We start from the raw sequence: 23542 nt of genomic DNA, 5'->3' as shown, positions 1-23542 counted from the left end.
ATGTCTGTTTTGACATTAAACTATACTTTCAAAAGTACTGTTAAAATCATCATGTCAGTTATTCTCCTGTTACGCTTAATTGTAAATATTACTTAGATATATTTTGATGGCAGACCTATTTGCCTGTGGAGAGCTAGGAAAGATAAAATCAGAAGGCTGTTTGATGAGCAAGCAGACTTTGACAGTCATCAGTTTTGATGACTTGTTCCATCCACATTCATAACTATTGGGTTGTCAGAAAATTCATGATGTATTTTTATATAGAAAACATACCATTTTTCCAACAACCCAGTATTTCAATAGCAATATTTTTGTTTTGTTTAATTTTTTAATTATCTTTATTTGATAGAGACAGCCAGAAATTGAGAAGGAAGGGGGTGATAAAGAGGGAAAAAGACAGAGACACCTGCAGCACTGCTTCACCACTCATTAAGCTTTCCCCTGTAGGTAAGGGACTGGGGGGCTTGAACCTGGGTCCTTGCATACTGTAACATTTGCACTCAACCAGGTGCGCCACCACCCAGCCTCACAATGTTCTTGTCATTAGACCATTATATAAACTTTGTTATTTGTTGTATTGCAATAATATTTTTAAAATATTAAAAGCTAGGTTTTAAGCCTATGTAGTTAGGTAATACAGGTTCCAACTAGCTTTAATCCTTAAGAATTACAAATTCCTTAAGATAAAAAAAGCAGTAAGCATCATCTGCTCTTATGACTTTAATTTACATATTAATAAATAGGGACTCTAGAGAATAATTTCCATAGTAAATCTGTTGACATATATATCTCACTCTAGTACTTTATTCTGCTCTCTTCTATGGCTCTGGTAGCCTGAATTAGTCTTTGTGTGTTTAATAACAGTCTACAAGTTAGATAATATATATGATAAGAAAAAGTAGAAACTCTTTTATGTTGGCTACTTGGCTGAATGAATGGCTTGTATTTTTTTTTTTCTCTACCAGAGCACTGCTCAGCTCTGGCTGGTAATGGTGGTGGTAGAGATTGAACCTGAGCTCTTGGAACCTCAGGTTTTGCATAACCACTATGCTCTCTTCCCCCACTCTATTTGCAACTTCTTTTCTTTTTGTAAAGAATTTGTTTATTTATTGATGAGAAAGATAGGATAGAGAAAGAACCAGATATCACTCTGGTACATTGGCTGCTGGGGATTGAACTCAGGACCTTATTTATACTTGAGATGTTACTAGGTATCTCTTTACGCCACCTAACAGAAATCATTATTAACCTCTTCCTTTTTAAAAATATTCTTATTTTTTATTGGATAGAGACAGAAATTAAGAGAGGCAGGGGGAGACAGAGAAGAATAGAGACATAAGAGAAACCTGCAGCTTTGCTTCACCACTCATGAAGCTTTCCCCTGCAGGTGAGGACCAGACGCTTAAACCTGGATCCTTGCATACTGTAATGTGAGTGCTTAATCGGGTGCACCACTGCCTGGCCCCTATTAACTACCTCTTAAGAGAAGGAAAACGAAATGTTAGAAAGATTTACCAGCTTTTTTTTTTTTTTTTTCCCTCCAGGGTGATTGCTGGGCTCGGTGCCTGCACCATGAATCCACCGCTCCTGGAGGCCATTTCCCCCCCTTTTTGTTGCCCTAGTTGTTGCAGCCTCGTTGCGGTTATTATTGCCATCGTTGACGTTGCTTTGTTGTTGGATAGGACAGAGAGAAATGGAGAGAGGAGGGGAAGACAGTGAGAGAGGGGGAGTGAAAGATAGACACCTGCAGACCTGCTTCACCGCCTGTGAAGCGACTCCCCTGCAGGTGGGGAGCCGGGGGCTCCAACCGGGATCCTTACGCCGGTCCCTGCGCTTTGCGCCACCTGCGCTTAACCCACTGTGCCACCGCCCGACCCCCTTACTAGCTTTTCTAATGAGTGTGTGACAGATTATGAATTGAAATCCAGATACCCAAAATCCCAGAGCTAAGATTCTTAACAATTGCCATTGTGATTCCATGACAGACTCTCTAGAGATCTTAGAGATTTGAAGTTCTAAGACAAGCTAGTTGTCTTTCTGACTAAACCAAGACATAAAAAAATAAAGGACTAACAGAGCTTGGGGAAAGCAACTTAGACTGCTACATGAACATAAACAAGATAGAACTAGAATGATGGCGTGGGCTTTTCAGAAAGTTATGGGCAGGATTTATACTGGACCAGGACTCAGGAAACTTTATGTATAATCTTACCTGTTTAATTGGATTGGTTGAATTATTTATCTACTCAGGATACCTGTGTATGCCTACCTATTGTAGAAAAATCAAATAGTTACTTTTTTGGTAGTTCATTGTAATGCAGTGATCTGAGAGTGTGTTGTTGAGTAACAAAAAAAGATAACAGCAACAAAAACAATAATAACTATAACAATAAAACAACAAAGGACAACAAAAGGGAATAAGTAAAATATTTTTAAAATAATAATAATAATAAATTACCAGCTAGTAAAAGGAAAGTAATAAGTAAGGTTAGAAATTTAAGATATAGGATGGGGGAAGATAGCATAATGGTTATGCAAAGAGATTCTTATGCCTGAGGCTCCAAGGTCCCAGTTTCAATCCCCCACACAACCATAAACCAGAGCTGAGCAGTAGTTAAAAAGGGGGGGGGGGGAGCAGGTGGTGGTGCACCTGGTTGAGTGCATACATTGCAGTGCGCAAGGACCTGGGTTCAAGTCCCTGGTCCCCACATGCAGGGGAAAGCTTTGCAAGTGGTGAAGTAGTGTTACAGGTGTCTCTCTGCCTTACTCCTTTTCTATTACCCCATTCTCTCTTGATTTCTGACTATTTCTATCAAAACAAAATAAAGATAATTTTTTTAAATTAAAAAAAATTTTAAATGAATTTGAGATATCTTGCTTATTTTTCTCCTTTTGAAAACAGGTATCTCACAGTTTTCGTCTTTGAGCTCCCCCACTAAAATTACATGTGTATCTATTCCCTTTCATTAATGTGAAAAATAAGGAAGTTAATTGTCTGGCATAAACTTTTGTTCACAATTTTCCACATATTTTCACTCAAATACAACATGAATTAAATTATATGAACACATACTAAGCAATCATAAATATGAAAGATTAATTATAGGTAAAATATGCCAAAGGTATTTACATGTGAACAATCCCCCACTGACAATTCAGATTCTAATAGATAGAATGCATATTTTACCAATATCTTTTCAAATTGGCCATGTTTCTCCACCCCACCCCCTTAGCTCTGGCTTCTAGTAGTATAGAGGATTGAACCTGTGACTTTGGAGCCTCATCCAAGAATCTCTTTGTATAACCATTGTGCTATCTCCCCCACCCCTCATGTTTCTCTTTTAAAATATTGGTTTTAGTATCCGCCACCTGGTGAAAAACTGAAATACCAGCAGCAAGAGGATGTACAACAGCTTCGCCGAAATTTGCACCGACTCCAGATTCTATGCAACTCGGCTGAAAAAGAGCTTCGATACGAACGAGGGAAGAACTTAGACTTAAAGCAACATAATAGTTTACTTCAAGAAGAAAACATTAAGGTAATGCTTATGGGCTCATATGTTATTGATTATAAGACTATAAGTTAAGAAGTGTATAGTTTAACGTCGTTCGCACCACTAAAGTTCTGTGTCCCTACCCCCACCCCCTATAGTGGACCTGAAAATCCACTGCCCTCCACCCCACCCCACCCCCATTCTTTTACTTTGGTGGCATACTACAAACCCAGTCAAGTTCTGCTTTGTGTTTCCCTTTCTGTTCTTATTTCTCAACTTCTATGAGAGGGATCATCCCATATTCTTTTTTTTTTTAATATTTATTTATTCCCTTTTGATGCCCTTGTTTTATTGCTGTAGTTATTATTATTGTCATCATTATTGGATAGGACAGAGAGAAATGGAGAGAGGAGGGGAAGACAGAGAAGGGAAAGAAAGATAGACACCTGCAGACCTGCTTCACCACTTGTGAGGCTACTCTCCTACAGGTGGGGAGCTGGGGGCTCGAACCGAGATCCTTGCGCTTTGCGCCACCTGCGCTTAACCTGCTGCGCTACAGCCTGGCTCCCTCATCCCATATTCATCCTTCTCTTTCTGGCTTATCTCACTTAATATGATTCCTTCTAGCACCATCAAAGATGGGGTGAAGAAGATGAAGTTTCTTATAGTTAATGTATTCCTTCCATTAGTCTCTCAGACCAACAGTTTTCTTTACCTTTACTACAGTTATGCTGTTTCTATATTGCAAGTATGAAAGTTGTCAATTATCAGACAGGGAATTGGAAGCAAAAATAGGAATGGAATTAATGAGTCTCATTTTCAGTATTTATATGTTTTATAAAATATACTGTTTTTGATATTTTTAGCATTTTATCTCTGTAATAGCATTCTAGACAGTATGAAACAATATAAATATTCTAGATATATTATCATATGCTGTGTATTTCCGAACTGAATAAAGAGCTAGCACAGAGGTAAATGATTATTTTGCTTTTGGTTTTGGGGACTTTTTTTTAGCCAACTTCTGTAACACTTTTTTTTTTCAACCAGAGTACTGCTTAGCTCTGGTTTATGATGGTGAAGGGGATTAAACCTGGAACTTCAGAGCATCTGGCCTGAGAGTCTCTTTGTATAACATTATGCTATTTACCTCCTCCCATGTAAATATTACTTTAAGATTTGTTGTTGGGAGTCGGGTGGTAGGGCAGCAGGTTAAGCGCACATGACGCAACCCCGTTCGAGCCCTCCCCCTCCCCCCTGCAGGGGTATGGCTTCACAGGCAGTGAAGCAGGTCTGCTCCCTACGTGCAGGGGAGTTGCTGTACAGGAGGTGAAGCAGGTCAACAGGTGTCTTTCTCTCTCCCTCTGTCTTCCCCTTCTCTCTCCATTTCTCTCTGTCCTATCTAACAACAACATCAATAACAACAATAATAACTACAGCAACAATTAAAAAACAACAAGGGCAACAAAAGGGAAAATAAATAAATATTTTAAAATTTAAATGTCTTAAAAAAAAAAGATTTACAGAAGCCAGACCTTCTACCTTCTGCAACCCTCAATGACCCTGGGTCCATGCTCCCAGAGGGATAGAGAATGGGAAAGCTATCGGGGGAGGGGGTGGGATATGGAGATTGGGCGGTGGGAATTGTGTGGAGTTGTACCCCTCCTACCCTATGGTTTTGTTAATTAATCCTTTCTTAAATAAAAAAATATATATAAATAAATAAATTAAAAAAAAAAAAAAAAAAGATTTGTTGTCACAATGGTGCACTTTCCCATTTCCCCATAGGGCTCACTTGTAACATCCATTAGAGATGATCAAACTGTGTGGGTCTGACTAGTGTTAGGTACACCTAGAAGGCTTATTAAGAAACCAGAGTTCTAATTTATTGTCTTTATTGTGGAATGTAATACAGAGAAGGTATACTAAAGATAAAATGTGCAGTTTAACAAAGTGATTATTCATATAATTACCATCCAGGACTAGAAACAGTACATTGGCAGAATACCAGCAGCTGCTGTCTGCCTTTCTCATCATAATTGCCTTCCTATCCTGGCAGTGTCTACTAATTTTAATAATTACTCTTTGTTTTGATATTACCATTTTACCATAGTCTCTGCTCTCTTAAAATTTAGAGTGGAGAAAACAGATAAGTAGAAAACTGTATGTTTTATTATAAATTTTGATAAGTCCTCTGAAGAAAATGAGCGTTCATATTAAATGGTTACAAAAGTTTTCTCCTACAAATAACATTTAAGCTATGTATGACCTGAAGAATAAACAGGAGTGGGGGCTAGGTGGTAGCACAGCAGGTAAAGCACACATAGTACAAAACACAAGGACCGGCTCAAGGATCCTGGTTCAAGCTCTGGGCTCCCCACCTACAGGAAAGTCTCTTTCCAAACAGTGAAGCAGGTCTGCAGGTGTCTCTCCTCTCCCCCCTCTGTGTCCCGCTCGTCTCTCCATTTCTCTCTGTCCTATCCAACAACAGCAGTAGCAGCAACAACAACAATGGAAAAAAGATGGCCACCAGGAGCAGTGGATTCATAGTGCAGGCACTGAGCCCCAGCGATAACCTTGGAGGCAAAAAGTAAAAATAAAAATAAACAGGACTCAACTGTACACTGAAGAGAGGAAAGGGAAAGTATTTCTAGAGAGGGGAGAGTAGGAAGAGTTTGGTATATTGGAAACTCCAAATCATGGTGACAGGCAAACAGTGGAAGAAGGACAAATAGCAAGGTGACTTTAAAGAGGTAAGGAAGAGCTAGGTCATGCAAAGCCAGCAACGTACTGGGATTTGTTCCTGGAATGGAGGTCAACTGGTGGCACTCCTGATAAAGTATGCATGTTACCTGATAAACTGTGCATGTTCCTGTAATAATGGCAAGTCAAAGATTAAAGCAAGGGAGTCAAATAATTCAGTTTATATGTTTAAAATAATACATTGGATTCAGTTTAAAGAACAAATTAGAAAGTAGTAAAATGGAATTGACAGGACCAGCCTGGAGATCATTACTAGAACTGTGCTAGAGAGATTATGATAATCTAGGCTAAGGAGATAACAAAATCACTTAAATGCATTGGTGTGAGGTATGTTGTGGAGGTGGAATGGCAGTATGTGTTGAAAAGGAAGACTAAGGATGACTTTGAAGTTACTGGACTAAATAGTTAGTTGGATGATGTCATCATTTACTAAAATCAGGGGTCCAGAGGAAAAGATCTTGAAAACATAAGCACAATTAGAGTGCTTCCTTCAAACAATGATTGGTATTAAGAAGGTATTATTTATTACTAGTGTGCAAGTTAATTTTATTTTTGATGACCTAAATATATGTTTGTATTCTCCTTTGAATTATTTTTACACCTATTAGTCTCATTAATTGACAATTTCAACAGTGATTAGGAAACAGTAGCTTAACAGGTGAGAGACTTAGTCAAGTTACATACTTTCAAGTAATGTAGACTTGATAAAATCTACCCTACAGAACTTGAAAACTGCTTATTAAATCTCATTACCATTACCTACAATATTTAAAAGATTAACTGAAGAATGATAAGATCCCAATTGTGTCAGCCCATCTAAACAAAACCATTTCCCAAAACAAATAAATTAGTGACATCCAGTTTTCTTCACAGCTCCTTTTGCCCCTAAACCTCAATTTAGCCTTACTTATTATTTTTTAAAATATTTATTTATTTATTCCCTTTTGTTGCCCTTGCTGTTTTATTGTTGTGGTTATTATTGTTATTAGATGTTGTCGTTGCCAAATAGGACATAGAGAAATGGAGAGAGAAAGGGAAGACAGAGAGGAGGAAGTAAAGCGATTCTCTTGCAGGTGGTGATCCAGGGGCTAGAACTGGGATCCTTAGACCGGTCCTTGCGCTTTGTGCCACCTGCACTTAACCCGCTGTGCTACCGCCTGACTACCCCTTACTTATTATTTTATGTAGCATTTTCTTGTTACACAAGGCAGCGTATTTGTCTGTCAAGAATTTTTTATAAAAATGTCCCAAAATTGTTGGAAGTTCAGAAAGTATAACAGTGACACTGTTAATAGCATGGTACTAAAAGTAAAGATTTAAAAATCTGTCTATAATCTGTCTATATGTATAGAAATTAAAAATAAAAGAACTTCGTGGGAGCAGAGTAAATCAATCAAAGTTTATTACATGGCAGTACTACAATATGGAACGACATGTTTTAGGTACAGCAAAATAGACCAGACCCATGAGGTCAGTTGCCAAAGTTCAGATTCACTTGTACAAGTCCTGGGAGGAGCGCCAAGGCTGGGCCACAAACATGTAGGAAATCTGGAGAGCAGTGGAGTCGGGTTTCTGCTGCCTGGAAGTTAAAAAAACTTGGTTTACATAAGTCCCTCAGCCTGACGTCAGACGTATACTAATTACGTTTTCACAGTTCAGCCTCAGCTGTATGCTAATCAAGTCCCAAAATCCTATTCACGGGCTGTATCAAAACATACAGGGTAGGGGAGATAGTCTTCAGATACTGAGAACAGGATTTAAGTGCGTGAAGTTCTAGGTTTATACCCTGGAACAAGTATGTCAGAACTGAGAGGTATTCAAAAGACTCCCTCTTAAAAATATTTTTTTAAAATGCCTCACCTTTGCTGGAAGCAGAAGGAAGTGTTGGGTGGGATAGGCCAAGAGAAGGATAAATATGAGATGATTCCACATGTAAGTGGAACTTGGGAGACAGAGTTAAAAAGAGAGACTATGCCCAACAATGACAGCAACAACAAAAATAACACCAATGACGATAAACAAGGGCAACAAAAAGGATAAATAAATAAGAGAGAATATAGGATGAAACTTGAACTAAGGGTGGTGTGCTATACCAAAACAAGGGAACCTAGAGAGGGAATGGAATAAGGGGCTGGAGGGAAATGTGGCTTACGGTCCTTGATGGGGGTAGAGACAAGAGTTTGTAGCAGACACCTGTTACACAGTACTGGGAAATTATTATGTATAAACAAATGTGCTGTAATTCATTACCCCCACCCCAATAAAAAAATTAAAGAAGGTATTGTAAGTCATAGAATGAAACTGGGGTGGTGGGGAATGATCCACTCTAAAATCTTAGAGTAGTTTAATATAACATAACATAATAATATTTGGAGATTGGTAACATTAGAATAGTCTACAAAGAGGAAGACTGGTCCTGAAATGAGTGCAACCTAGAATGTTCCTAGCTATGAACATGGAATGTGAGCTAAGACCGACAGGCATGCAGAAGTTACACAGGCTCCTGTGCTAAATATGAATAGACATGGGTCCTAGGTAAGATCTATGGGGTTTACAGTTAACAGTATTGACATACTTTTCCCATATATAGGAGTTACTCTCTTCCCTGATCCAGATTTCTTTTTGTTTTTTTTGCCCCACCCCCCCCATCCAGCTTTCTAATCCTATTCCCAACTCTGACACCATCTTCCCAGACAATACTTTTAGCCCACCTGCATGTTAACTATCACGCTCAGGCAAAAATTAGTAATGTCATGGGCCCCTTGGAATATACATAAAAGTGGTCCAGGAGATGGCACAGTAGATAAAGCGTTAGACGCTCAACATGAGATCCCAGATTCAGTCCTCGGCAGCACATGTGCCAGCGTCTGGTTCTTTCTCTCACTTCTCCTATCTTCTCAATAATAAAAAATAAAATAAAATCTTTTTTAAAAGGAATATACATAAAATAGACCTACTAGCTTCTTCCAACATGAAGACCCCAAATTTCATCTGCTATATTTGTGCCTCTAGGTTCATGATTAGTCAACAATTTGTTCTGCTACATATCTTAATGCTTTTCAGCCACCAAGTTGCAGATGCTACCATGATGTCAACCTAACTTCCCTGGGCAGATGACCTCACAAATATGTCCTAGAACCCCACCTCCCCAGAGCCCTGCCCCAGTAGGGAAAGATAGAAACATATTGGGCGTATGGATTGACCTGTCAATGCCCATGTCCTGCAGAGAAGCAATTACAGAAGCCAGACCTCCCACCTTCTGCACCCCATTAAAATCTTTGGCCCATACTCCTAGAGGGATAAAGAATAGGGAAACTTCCAGTGGAGATGATAGGATATGGAACTCTGGTGGTGGAAATTGTAGGGAATTGTAGCCCTCTTATCCCACAATTTTGTTAATCATTATTAAATCACTAAAAATAAATAGTCTACAAAGAAAGCCAAGATGGAACAGCAGAGAGATGAGTGAAAACCAAGAGAGTGTAGCATCAAATACTCCAAGAAAGGAGAACTTTTCAAGATGGAGGGAGTGAATGGTACTGATTTTATTTTATTTTGCCACCAAGGATATTTCTGGGGCTTGATGCTGGCACTATGAATTTACCACTCCTGGTGGCCTTCTTCTCCTCCTCCTCCTCCCCCTCCTCCTCCCCCTCCTCCTCCCCCTCCTCCTCCCCCTCCTTCTCCTCCTCCTCCTCATTCTCCTTTGCCTTCCCCTCCTCTTCCCCCTCCTCTTCCCCCTCCTCCTCCTCCCCCTTCTCCTCATTCTCCTTCTCCTCCTCCTCCTCCTCCTCCTCATTCTCCTCCTCCTTCCCCAAAAAGGAAGAGGAGGAGGAGGGGAAGAAAAAGATAGACACCTCCAGACCTACTTCACTACTCTTAAGCATCTCCCTGTATGTCAAGAGGTGGGGCTTGAACCTGGGTCCTTGTACATGGTAATGTAAATGCTCAACTGGGTGCACCACTGCCCAAACCCTGTGAATACTACCAAGAAGTTAGTTATCTGTTGAATTAATTTTGGCAATGGAGAAATCTGTAGTGACCTTGGCAAAAACAGGAGTTTTCATGGAGTAGTAGGGATGAAAATCAGCTTAGAGTAAATTGAAGAATAGGTAGGAAGTATTTAGACTGTACTTATATATAGAAACTCTTAAAAAATAATAAATAAATAAATATCTTGGGAAAATTCCTTTGTCCAACTGCCATCTGGCTGGATAGAACTTGGCAAAGTTTACTAATGCAAGACTTCCCCAGGGAAATAATCAGCCACATGACAGCGTTGGGAGGACTGCACTCCACTCCACTGAAAGCTTCTTATTCTGGTTCACATTCACATTTGTTTCATACTTACTTTTATCACTCTTACTTATTTATTCCCTATCTCTAGATCAAAATTGAACTAAAGCAGGCCCAACAGAACTTATTAGACAGTACAAAGATGTGCTCTTCACTCACGGCAGAGTGGAAACATTGTCAGCAGAAAATCAAAGAACTGGAGCTAGAAGTACTTAAACAGGATCAGAGCATTAAATCACAGAACAACCTACAGGAAAAGCTGGCTCACGAGAAATCTAAAGTTGCTGATGCAGAGAAAAAGGTAATTATCCTCACACTTGGTAAATAGCATGCACTAGACCACTACTGAAATTCTCTTTCCCCACAGATTTTTTTATTTATTTATTAGGGATTAGTGGTTGATAGTCATTAGTAAAATACAGTACTTTGTACATGTGTAACATTTCTCAGCTCTCCACATAACAATTCAAGTTTCTTTTAGATTCTCCTCTGCCATCATGTTCTAGGACCTGAACCCTCCCCACTCCCCCAACCCCAGAGTCTTTTACTCTGGTGCAATACACCAATCCCCACAGATTTTTTTTTTCCTCCAGGGTTATCACTGGGGCTCGGTGCCTACACTACGAATCCACTGCTCCTGGAAGCCACTTTTCCCATTTTGTTGCCCTTGTTATTGTTGTTATAGGTGTTGTTTTTGGATAGGACATAGAGAAATCGAGAGAGGAAGGGAAGACGGGGGGGGGGGGAGAAAGATAGCACCTGCAGACCTGCTTCACCTCCCATGAAACGACCCCCAAGCAGGTGGGGAGCTGGGGGCTCAAACCAGGATCCTTTATCTAGTCCTTGTGCTTTACTCCCTGTGTGCTTCACAAGGCTTCCATCGCTCACAGATTTTAAGAGATAGATATTGGGGGCCAGGTGGTAGTGCACCTGGTTAAGCACACACACTACAGTGTGCAAGGATCCAGGTTCAAGCCCCCAGTCTCCACCTGGAGGGGGAAAGCTTCATGAGTGGTGGAGCAAGGCTGCAGGTGTCTCTCTGTCTCTCTACATTTCTGTCTCCCCCTTCCTCTCAATTTCTGGCTGTCTCTATCTAATAAATAAATAAAGGTAATAAAAAAGAAATAGATATAGTCCACATGGTGGAATTCTAGGGATTTTCTGTACTTTCCCATGCTTTTTACTCAATTTTACCTGTTCCTACAGTTCCAACAAATCTTGTATGTATTTTAAATATAATAACTTAAAGAGGTTAGTTTTATTATTTCTGTGCAATGAACTCAAACGGTTCAAGTTTATTTTATACTTTTCAGATTTTATTATTATTTTAACTTCAATTTTTTATTAATGTTTTATATTTGACAGTAAATACAATAGTTTGTACATGCATAACATTTCCTACTTTTCCATATAACAATACAACCCCCACTAGATCCTCTGTCATCCTTCTTGTGACATCCTTCTTCTGACCTGTATTGTGCCCCCCACCCACCCCAGAGTCTTTTACTTTGGTGCAATACACCAATTCCAGTTCAGGTTCTACTTGTGTTTTCTCTTCTGATCTTGTTTTTCAACTTCTGCCTGAGAGTGAGATCATCCCATATTCATCTTTCTGTTTCTAATTTATTTCACTTAACATGAATTTTTCAAGGTCCATCCAAGATTGGCTGAAAACAGTGAAGTCACCATTTTTTATAGCTGGATACTATCCCATTGTGTATATATACCACAACTTGCTCAGCCACTCATCTGTTGTTAGACACCTGGGTTGCTTCCAGATTTAGGCTATCACAAATTATGCTGCTAAGAACATATGTGTACACAGATCTTTTTGGATGAGTGTGTTGGGTTCCTTAGGATATATCCCCAGGAGAGGAATTGCAGGATCATAGGGTAGGTCCAATTCTAGCCTTCTGAGAGTTCTCCAGACTGCTCTCCACAGAGGTTGGATCAATTTAGATTCCCACCAGCAATTCAGGAGGGTTCCTTTGACCCCACAACCTTTCCAGCATTTGCTGCTATTACCTATTTGATGTATGACATTCTCACAGGAGTGAAGTTGCTGTCTTTATTTCCATTTCTCTGAAAATCAAAGACTTAGAGCATTTTTTCATGTGTTTCTCGGCCTTTTGTATCTCTTCTGTGGTGAATATTCTGTCCATGTCCTCTTCCCATTTTTGGATCCTCTGAGCATTAAGTAGTGTCGATCCCTATCTTTTTAAATTTTATTTATTTTAAAGTCTATCATGTCAGATATGAGAATAGCTGTTCCTTTGTGGGCCATTGGCTTGTATGATAGTTTTCCATCCTTTCACTTTGAGTCAGTGTTTGTCTTGTTGAGTTAGGTGGGTTTCCTGTAGACAACATATTGTTGGGTTGTGTTTTCTGATCCATCTTCCTACTCTGTGTCTTTTAATAGATGAATTCAGGCCATTGACATTTATTGATATCAAAGATTGAAGATATTTTAACACCATTCTTGTAGAGTTTTAGAGTGTTCTTATATATGACATATTTATTGGTGGTCTGACTGTTTATTAGGAGACCTTTCAGAACTTCTTTCAGGGCAGGCTTGGTGATAGTTGAATCCTTCAACTGTTGTTTGTCTGAGAAGGTTTTTTATGCCTCCACCTAGTCTGAATGACAGTCTAGCAGGATACAGTAGTCTTGATTGAAAGCCTTTCTCATTGAGTACTTGATAGATATCTTGCCATTCTCTTCTGGCCTGTAGTGTTTATATGAAGAAGTCTACTGCTAATCTTATGGGTTTTCCTCTGTAGGTGACTCTGTTTTTCTCTTGCATCCTTCAGGATCCTTTCTTTATCCTTATTCCTTTCCATTCTAAATAGGATGTGTCTTGGTGTCTTTAAGTCTGGGTTAATTCTGTTTGGGACCCTCTGGACTTGTTGAATCTTTATGTCTTTGATGTTGTCTTGACTAGAGAAGTTCTCAGCTATTATGTCCTAAAGAATGCTTTCTCCTCCTCCCTCTCTTTCTTCCTCTGGTAAGCCAATAATGCATATATTATTTCTTTTGTAGTCGTTCCATAGGTCTCTGTTGTTGCTTTCAATATCTCTTAATCTCTTTTTGATATCTCTTACTTATTTTTTAGTTGTCTCTAATTCATCCTCCATCTTGCTAATTCTGTCTTCAGACTCATTTATTCTATTCTCTCTCCCATCAGCTGTTTTCTGGAGTTCATCTATTTTGTTAGTCTGTTCTGATGCTGTTTTAGCTTGTTCAGCTAGTTGTGTTCTTAGCTCAGCCATTTCAGCTTTCTGGTCTCTAATAACCTTGAGGTAATCATTATTTTCTTCCAGAGTCTCATTTGTTGTTTCTGCATTTCTGATGACAACGCTTTCAAACTCTTTACTCACTCCTGTGATTATTTCCTTAATTAGTGTTTGGATGTTGACGTCAGTATTTTATGCTTCAATCTTTGGGGGGCTTTTAGCTGGACTCTTGTTCTGGTACATTTCTCCAATATTTCTTCTTTTTGGTTTAACCTTTTTATATAGTATGTTATGAGGTCCCTCTCTCAGTTACTTTTCAAGTTACTGCTCACTCTTGCCTGGATTGACTTGTGTCTAAGTAATTAAAGGGTTCACTGTTGTGGAAATTGACAGTTGTTTCAATATTATTTTAATCCCTGAGTTGGAGCTCAGTGGCTTAAAAGCCTCTTTTGTTCTTCTTCTTCCCTGTAGGCTATGGAAGCCTGAGGGCTTTTAAACTATAAGTAGGCTTCTTAGCTTAAGCACTGACTTCCTGACCAAGAGATAAAGCAAGGTGGGGCAGAGATAATCCAGTGATTATACAAAGAGACCCTCACAGCCCCACCGCTAGGCCACTGAGGTATAGATCTTCTCCTGAGTTTCCTGGTTAGTTCTCTGTCCTGTGGTGTCAGCACAGAGCCTCCCCGCTGCTGCTCCAGCTTCTGAGGGCAGTAGCAATGGAGACTCACAGTTGCATTTGGTGAGTCTTATTGGAGTCCTCGCCTCCCTTCAGCCATCTTTTTGTTGGTGAAACAGACTGGAGGTGGTGTCTCATCTGGTAAACTGCTGGACTGTTACTAGCCACTTAATCTCTTCCTAGGCTCCTCTCTGTCCACGAGCCACATGTGTTTGCACTCACCAGTGATTTGGTGGGTTCCTGAAGTCATTCTAGTCCTGTCTTGTTGCAGCCCCAGGTGGTCTCCTTTGGTATTCCTAGTTGACCCTTTTTATTATTTTTTTTTTTTACACAGCACCAAGGAATGGACTCAGGAGGGACCTCCCTAACATTGGTGCAGTACCATCACTGAGAAGTTTCCCTGAGCCAATTGTTTTCATTATTTTAGAGAGAGATTGAGAGGAAAGAGAAAGAGAAGAGAGACAATACAACACTGCTTCACCATCCACAGACCCTCCCCTCCCCATACCAACTACTGTGCTCTCATTTGGTATCAGAGTTTGAACCCAGAACTTCATGTAAAGCGAACAGTATGCTTTATTGGGTGAACAATCTCCTTGCTTCATATACTTTCAGATTTTAAAAGACCCATTCTTTGTTATTTTAATGGAATGTTTAGATTATTTCAATATTAAAGACATTTTGCTGTGAAATAAACCATGTTAAAATATTGCCCCTACATATTAGATTGCCCAACACTTGGTGGCAGTAGTATGTAACACACATTTTTATCTGTGGGCTTTCTAAAAGACAAATCTTACATAAATATTAAGTCATTTCATTGGACTCTATGCATATGTGATTTTGGAATTCTGTACAAGATAGTGGCAGGCAAGCAGCCCCTGCTTTCTCTTACCACCACCACCACAACAAAAACTACAACATGGAAAAGTTAGCTTAGAAACAAGTTTGAAACTCAGACTATCTGGCAACAAAAGAAAAAAGCCCAGAGGAACCATCTGGTGGCTCAAATGGTAGAGCACATGTCCCTATGTTTGAGGTCCTGGGTTGAACCCCATCCCACCAAATGAGAATGCCTGAAGGGGGTAAGCACATGAAAGCAATTCTTTTTAGACACCTATAGACCTGCTTCACCGCTTAAGCTAGCTACTCCCCTGCAGGTGGGAAGCTGGGGGCTCAAACTGGTATCCTTACACCAGGTGCGCTTAACCCGCTGTGCTGCTGCCCGACTTCCGAAAGCAATTATTTTAAAAAGGGCTAACAAGATACTTCATTCAGGAGTGTGCTTGCATGACCCAAGCTTCAACCCTTCCTACACTGCCAGAGAAAAAATTTGAGACCATGGTTCCCTGCTCTCTCTTTATTATCACTAGGCCTATCTATCACTGGGCTGGCACTACAAACCCACCATTCCCAGTGGCCTTTTTTTTAATTTTATTTTTTAATATTTATTTGTTTGTTTGTTTTCCTTTTTGTTGCCCTTGTTGTTTTTTATTGTTTTTGTAGTTATTAATGTTGTTGTTGATGTTGTCATTGTTGGATAGGATAGAGAGAGGAGGGGAAGACAGAGAGAGGGAGAGAAAGATAGACACCTGCCCATCTGCTTCACCGCTTGTGAAGTGACTTCCCAGCAGGTGGGGAGCCAGGAGCTCAAACTGGGATCCTTAGGCGGGTCCTTGCACTTTGCACCACGTGCTCTAACCTGTTGAGCTAGCTCCCGACTCCTCCCCCGCCTTTTTTTTTAAAGATTTTATTTATCTATGAGAAAGATCGGAGGAGAGAGAGAGAGAAAGAACCAGACATCACTCTGGTACATGTGCTGCCGGGGCTCGAACTTCGGACCCCGTGCTTGGGAGTCCAATGCTTTACCCACTGTGCCACCTCCCGGACCACTTTTTTTCCCCTCTATTTTATTTGATAAGACAGAGAGAAATTGAGAGAGGATGGGGAAGATAGGAAGAGAGAGAGACCTGTAGACTTGCTTCCCCTCTTGGGAAGTGTCCCCCCTGCAGGTGGGGAGTAGGCTCAAGCCCAGGTCCTTATGCATGGTAAGGTGTGTGCTCAACCAGGTACACCACCACCTGGCTCCCGGTCTCTCTCTATTTCTATTTCTGTCAATCTTTCTGTCAGAAAAAGTCAGCTGGAAGTGACAAAACCCCACTTACAATGGAGAGTACTTTGGGGTCCTGATGCAAAATAGTGGGAAAGGGCCAGAGTTAGGGGTGAGAGCATTCTTCAGACACCTATCACAGTTGTGTCAACAACTGAACTGTAAACTATTAAAAAAAAAACAAATGATTAAGAAAGTGAACCCCAGTTACAAAAAAAGTAAAAAATAATTGGACATGTTCTTTAAAAAAGAAAAAAAAAAACCTTCCTCTGTGTTTATAAGTCACTGCATCCATCCATCAACAAAGTCCTTTGCCCCACCCCCTCTGATAACCACTGTAGTTATCGCAAAGTTCAAAGAGACAGTTTGAGTGGGAAGTTCAACAGTTGGTGTACCTTGACAGAAGTCTGCAGAATTAAGAGTGAATATCTTTGGGGCCAGTTGGTGGGATAGCTGGTTGAGAAAATACATTACCATGCACAAGGACCCAGGTTGGAGCTCATGCTCCCCCCCTGCAAGGAAAATTACTTGATGAGTGATGAAGCAGGTCTGCATGTATCTGTTTTTCTCTTTCCTCTCCATCTCCCTCTCACTTTTCCAGTTTCTCTCTGTCCTATCTTTTTATTTGTTTATTTTTACCAGAGCACTGCTCAAATCTGGCTTATGATGGTGGGTGTGTAGGCGGGGTTTGAACCTGGGATTTTGGAGCCTCAGGCACGAGAGTCTCTTTGCATAACCACTATGCTATTAAACCCTCCCATCAAATAAAGTAAGAAGAACTGGAAGGAAGGAAGGAAGGGAGGGAGGAAGGAAGGAAGGAAGGAAGGAAGGAAGGAAGGAAGGAAGGAAGGAAAAATGGCCAAGAGCAGTGGTTTTGTGATGGTGCCAGCACCGAGCCCTAATGACAACCCTAGTGGCAAGTAACAATGATAATAATCATAATCATAATAATGAACTAAAAGAAGGAGAAGGAGGAGAAGATAATGAATTTTCCCTAGGCAGAATTAAATGGGAGCAGCTCAAAAGAAGTTAACTCATTCTCAGATTACCGGCTACCCCAAATGCTGCTGTCCTTGGATCATTCTGTATCTTCATCTCTTCTGCAGTGTGTGGTATCTTCAGAAATCCCTTCTCTTTGAAAAGGACTACCATTTACTTTATTCATTAAATTTGAAAAATGCAATGTCAAACCCTCTTAAAGGATTCATTGTGGTCTTAGGGATATACTAGAGAGCAGATTGCTATTCTGCAAAAAACTACTCATTCAACAAATAATTACTGATGGCAGGATGGTGGTGCACCAGGTTAAGCACACATAGTCAAAAGCACAAGGACCTGCACAAGGACCCCAGTTCAAGCCCCTGGCTCCCAACCTGCAGGGAGGGTTGCTTTACAAGCATAGAAGCAGGTCTGCAGGTATCTGTTTTTCTCTCCCCCTATCTTCCCCTCCCCTCTTAATTTCTCTCTGTCCTATCCAATAAAATGGGGGGAAAAATGGCCACCAGGAGCAGTGGATTCGTAGTGCAGGCACCAAGCCCCAGCAATAACCCTGAAGGCAAAATAATAACAATAATTGTTATTATTACTGTTATTGAGTACTTACTATGTGGCAGCCACAGTTTTAAAAATTTTACCTTTATTAGTGATTTACAAAAAAATGGGTACAATTTCATACCATTCCCACTACCTGAGTTCTGTATTCCCATTCCCACCACTGGAAACTGCAGTGATTCTCCCAAGGTCACAGGTATCGGTTGACTATTATTTCTATAACTATATGTCTATCTATGTATATTTTTTCCTGTTTTTTCTATGGTCCTGCTTTCCTTTCTAAGCTATACCACATGTATTACTACTTCCAAATGTCCTTCCTTTTTCCTCTTCTCTCTCTAGGTCCTGATGGAATTAGGTTTCAAAGCCCTCTAGTCATTGTCCCCTAACATTTCTCCCCATCTGGAAGTATGGACCAAACTTCTTTTGGAGGTGCAGAAGATAGGAGGTCTGGCTTCTGTAATTGCATCTCTGCTGGACAATTGGCAGGTCGATCCATATCCCCAGCCCATTTCTATCTTTCCCTAGTAGGGTAGACCAGCCACAATTTTTTAAAAGTATGTCTTTATTTATTAGAGAGACCTGAGAAGTAAAGAATCACTCTGGCACATTAGATGTTGGGAATCAAACTCAAGACTTCATGTTTGAGAGTTCACTGTGCCTCCTCTTTCATCTAATCAGCCACAATTTTATGTCACAAGGTTTATATAAAATAAGTAAACATGGGGCTGGGCAGTAGCGCAGCAGGTTAAGCGCATATGGTGCAAAGTGCAAAGACGGGTGTAAGGATCCTGGTTCGAGACCCTGCAGGGGAGTCGCTTCACAAGCAGTGAAGCAGGTCTGCAGCTGTCTATCTTTCTCTCCCCCTCTTTATCTTCCCCTTGTCTCTGCATTTCTCTCTGTCCTATCCAACAACAACAACATCAGTAACAACAATAACAATAACAACAACAACAATAGCAACAGGGGCAACAGAAATGGGAGAAAATGGCTTCCAGGAGCAGTGGATTCACAGTGCTGGCACCAAGCCCTAGCAATAACCCTGTAGGCAAAAAATTAAAAAATAAATAAAGTGAACACAGGTGAGGACACAAAACTTTGGTGGTGGGTGTATTATGGAATTATACCCTGTAATCTTACAATCTTGTAAGCCACAATTAATCACAATAAAAAATAAAAATAAAAAATAAGTAAACATATTTCAAAGATTTGTCTAACAAAAATTATTGTTTTAAGTGTACTATCAGACTGGCTTATAAGTTCTAAAATAAATATACATATCTCCCTTTGAAATTCATACATTTGATTTTTATTTCTACCAGGACACTAATGGACAAATTACTGATACAAATTAATTTGCTAATAAATATCTGTTTTTTTATTATTATTTTTATTTTTATTTTTTATTTAAGAAAGGATTAATTAACAGAACCATAGGGTAGGAGGGGTACAATTCCACACAATTCCCACCACCCAATCTCCATTTCCCACCCCCTCCCCTGGGAGCATGGACTCAGGGTCATTGAAGGTTGCAGAAGGTAGAAGGTCTGGCTTCTGTAATTGCTTCCCCGCTGAACATGGGCATTGACTGGTCGGTCCATACTCCCAGTCTGCCTCTCTCTTTCCCTAGTAGGGTGGGTCTCTGGGGAAGCTGAGCTCCAGGACACATTGGTGGGGTCTTCAATCCAGGGAAGTCTGGCCGGCATCCTGATGACATCTGGAACCTGGTGATTGAAAAGAGAGTTAACATACAAAGCCAAACAAATTGTTGAGCAATCATGGACCCAAAGCTTGGAATAGTGGAGAGGAAGTGTTAGGGGGGTACTCACTGCAAACTCAAGTGCACTTCTGCTTTCAGGCATATATTTTGCAGTAGTTTACGGATACGTGTGAACATATGCTCTCTGTCACAGAAACTGGTGTATATCTAGGTTTTGGGACTTTGTTAGAAAGTGAACCACCTGAGATGGAATTAGAGTATACTATGAAAGGAAAGGTCTTACCCAAGTAATGAAGCTGAAGGGTTGTCATTCCACACGTGAAGTCTCTGGACACAGTCTGAAGTCAAGCATGTTGAGGTGGCAATCGTTGTGTTGGTTAGGTTGTGATCGGCAGATGCAATATTATTTGCTATGGATTGGGAGAGGCATACGGGAAAGTGGGCCCTATCCAAGGGTTCCAGGACTGGGGGAAGTAGAGGCTCTATAGTGGAGATGTGAGGTTCCTGATGTCTTAGGGTTCAAAAAGACAATGGATAGTTAATGTTATCATCACATTATTTGTTAATTGGGTTAACTTTGAAAAGTCCTTTTGTTAGGGTTTGCTGTATAGTACCCAGTATCTTGTATATAGCTGTGCTATTGGTTGCTTCTGATCTACTTGGTCTAGGCTTTTGAGAGAGTCTGTATATCCATTACACAGCCTATATATTGAAAAGATTCAGTTTGTGTTTTGAAAAACTTTGAAACATACAATTAATTTTCCCCCTCTCATATTAATTAACTAGTGATATATATGACTACATTTTACTAGGAGTGTACATAAACACCATTCCCACCACCAAAAGACTGTGACCCATCCCTCCCACCCACTCCCACCCCCCACTGTCCCAGGAAGCTGCATGTCTACTCACCACAGGGTTTTTACTTTGGTGCCCTAAAATATCTGGTTTGTTAAGAGGCTTCTGCTTTGTTTTGAAATATTACTCATCGGGATTGAGCGGTAGCACAGTGGGTTAAGTGCGCGTGGCGCAAAGCGCAAGGAACTTTGTAAGGACCTGGGTTTGAGCCCCCAGCTCCCTACCTGCAGGAGGGTCACTTCACGAATGGTAAAACAGGTCTGCAGGTGTCTATCTTTCTCTCCCCCTCTCTGTCTTCCCCTCCTCTCTCTGTTTCTCTCTCTGTCCTATCCAACAATGACAAGAATAATAATAATAACCACAACAATTATTTAACGAAAAAAGGGCAACAAAAGGGGAAAAAATAGCAAATAGCCTCCGGGAGCAGTGGATTCGTGGTGCAGGCACCAAGCCCCAGCAATAACCCTGAAAGCAAAAAAAAAAGAAAAGAAAAGAAATCATACTCATGAATCTAACCACACTGTGGAAAACCTTGACACTCCCATACACTGCTTTTGAAAGTATAATTTGGTCTAAAATTGTGGAGCCAATTGGACTTTATCAAAAAATTAAGCCTTTCCCTGAAAAATTCATATTTCATATTTTATTCTATAGTCATTATTTAATTTGTATTGTATGCAAGTTTTAGGGATCAAGCTAAATTTCTATCAGTACTTAAGTAGCTCCCACCTGCAGGGAAATTGCTTCATAAGTGGTGAAGCAGGTCTGCAGGTGTCTTTCTCTCCCCGTCTTCCCCTTCTCTCTCCATTTCTCTCTGTCCTATCTAACAATGACGACATCAATAACAACAACAATAATAACTACAACAAAATAAAAAACAAGGGCAACAAAAGGGAAAAGAAATAAGTAAATTTTTATTGGACTGAAAAAAAAAAAGAAATAAGTAAATTTTTAAAAAGTATTTATTATTTATTGGACGGAAACAGAGAGAAATAGAGAGGGAAGGGGAGACAGAAATGGAGAGAGAGATACCTGTAGCACTGCTTCATCATTCATGAAGCTTCCCCTTGCTGGTGGGTTGCTGGGAGCTGTGAACCCAAGTCCCTTATGTATTGTAATATATACACTTAACCAGGTGTACCACCACCCAGGCCCCTATTTTTCTTCTATATGTGGTATTTACTTATTTGGGAAAATGGTCACACTCTTAAAGTTTTCTTTGTACCTTTTTTTAAATTTAAGATTTTCGATTTGCAACAGAAATTAGAACATGTTAACAAAGTCTGTCACTCAGATACTTGTATTTTGGAGAAGAAGCAACTAGAAGAAAGGATAAAAGAAGCAGTAGAAAGTGAAGCTAAAATAAAGCAACAATATCAAGAAGAACTAGAGAAGAGGTAAGAGGAGCAAGGATACAAGCTTCCCTTGGGCTAACCTGGATTGAGTTTACCTTCAGTGTCAATTTAGCAAATGCACTTCCTTTGTGCCCCTACTCAACTTTTTATATATAGTATTTATCAAATTGGATTTTAATTGTTTTATTTTCTTGTATTCTCCACATTCTAGTGTGGATTTTTTTTTTCCCTTTTATTTAACCAGAGTACTTCTCAGACCTTGTTTATGGTGGTGGTGGAGACTAAACCTGGGACATTTGGTGCCTCAGACATGAAATTTCATTTGCACTACCATGACATTATCTCCCCAGCAGAGTGGGAAATTCTTAAGACTAGGGACCATTTCTTTTTTTTTTTTAATATTTATTTATTTCCTTTTGTTGCCCTTGTTTTTATTATTGTAGTTATTATTGTTGTTATTGGATAGGACAGAGAGAAATGGAGAGAGGAGGGGAAAACAGAGAGTGAGAGAAAGATAGATATCTGCATACATGCTTACGCCTGTGAAGCACTCCCCTGCAGGTGGGGAGCCGGGGGCTTAAACCAGGATCCTTAAGCCAGTCCTTGCGCTTTGTGCCACCTGCGCTTAACCTGCTGCACTACTGCCGACTCCCGGGACCATTTCTTGTTGTAGTATGCACTTCGTGTGCCAGTATTTTTTTTTTTTCTCCAGGTTTATCATTGGAGTTTGGTGCCAGCACTACGGATCCACTGCTCCTAGAGGCCATTTTTTCCCTTTTGTTGCCCTTGTTGTTTATCATTGTTGTTGTTATTGTTATTATTGCTGTTGTTGTTGGGTAGGACAGAGAGAAATCGAGGGGGGGAGACAGATGGGGAGAAAAAGATAGACACGGTCTGCAGGTTGGAAGCCAGGGGCTTGAACCCAGATCCTTATGCTGGTCCTTGCACTTTGCACCATATGCACTTAATCTGCTACGCTACTGCCTGACACCCACTTTTTTTTTCATTTTCAATTTTTTTTTTTAAAGAATCATGGCTTGCTTATAAAACATGATACTCTGGGATTTGCTTTTTTTTTTTTTTAACTCTAACATGATTTGGCACAAAGTGGAGATTAGAATGAAATTGGTGTTTGTATTTTCCAACGGATTTTTTTTTTTCAAACAAGTTCAGCTAATTTATAAGCATTTTAATCATTATCAGACTGCTACTAGGTAAGAGTGGTCATTTTTTTTCTGTATAATATTAAGATATATTTAGAAATCTTAAGTAATATACTTAGATGCTATAAGCTGAATCTTCTTATTTCTGTGGTTCTCAGTGGTTCACATGTATTTTAAGAAAAAATAGAGCTTTAGCCATTGAAATGATACATTCACATATGCTGTGAAGTTGGAAAAAAATCACTTTCTGCTCTAGTCAAAGCTCTAGCATAGAGCCTGGCATTCAATAGATACTCAATAAGTGTTTAGTGAATAAACTAATG

At 39.9% G+C, this 23542-nt stretch overlaps 1 protein-coding gene across 4 annotated transcripts in view; it reads left to right on the top strand.

Annotated features, from left to right (window-relative positions):
• Positions 1–23542, top strand: part of CCDC30 (coiled-coil domain containing 30) — a 121311-nt gene that overhangs the window by 63926 nt on the left and 33843 nt on the right. For all 4 annotated transcript variants that reach the window (XM_060206091.1, XM_060206090.1, XM_060206093.1 and 1 more), the window contains 3 exons: positions 3360–3539; positions 10645–10854; positions 21944–22098. In XM_060206091.1, the coding sequence (XP_060062074.1) occupies positions 3360–3539; positions 10645–10854; positions 21944–22098 (545 nt within the window). The remainder of the gene's footprint in view (positions 1–3359; positions 3540–10644; positions 10855–21943; positions 22099–23542) is intronic.

This window comes from Erinaceus europaeus, chromosome 13 (assembly GCF_950295315.1).
Source record: "Erinaceus europaeus chromosome 13, mEriEur2.1, whole genome shotgun sequence".
NCBI lineage: Eukaryota > Metazoa > Chordata > Mammalia > Eulipotyphla > Erinaceidae > Erinaceus > Erinaceus europaeus.
This window is presented reverse-complemented; position numbering and strand designations above follow the sequence as displayed.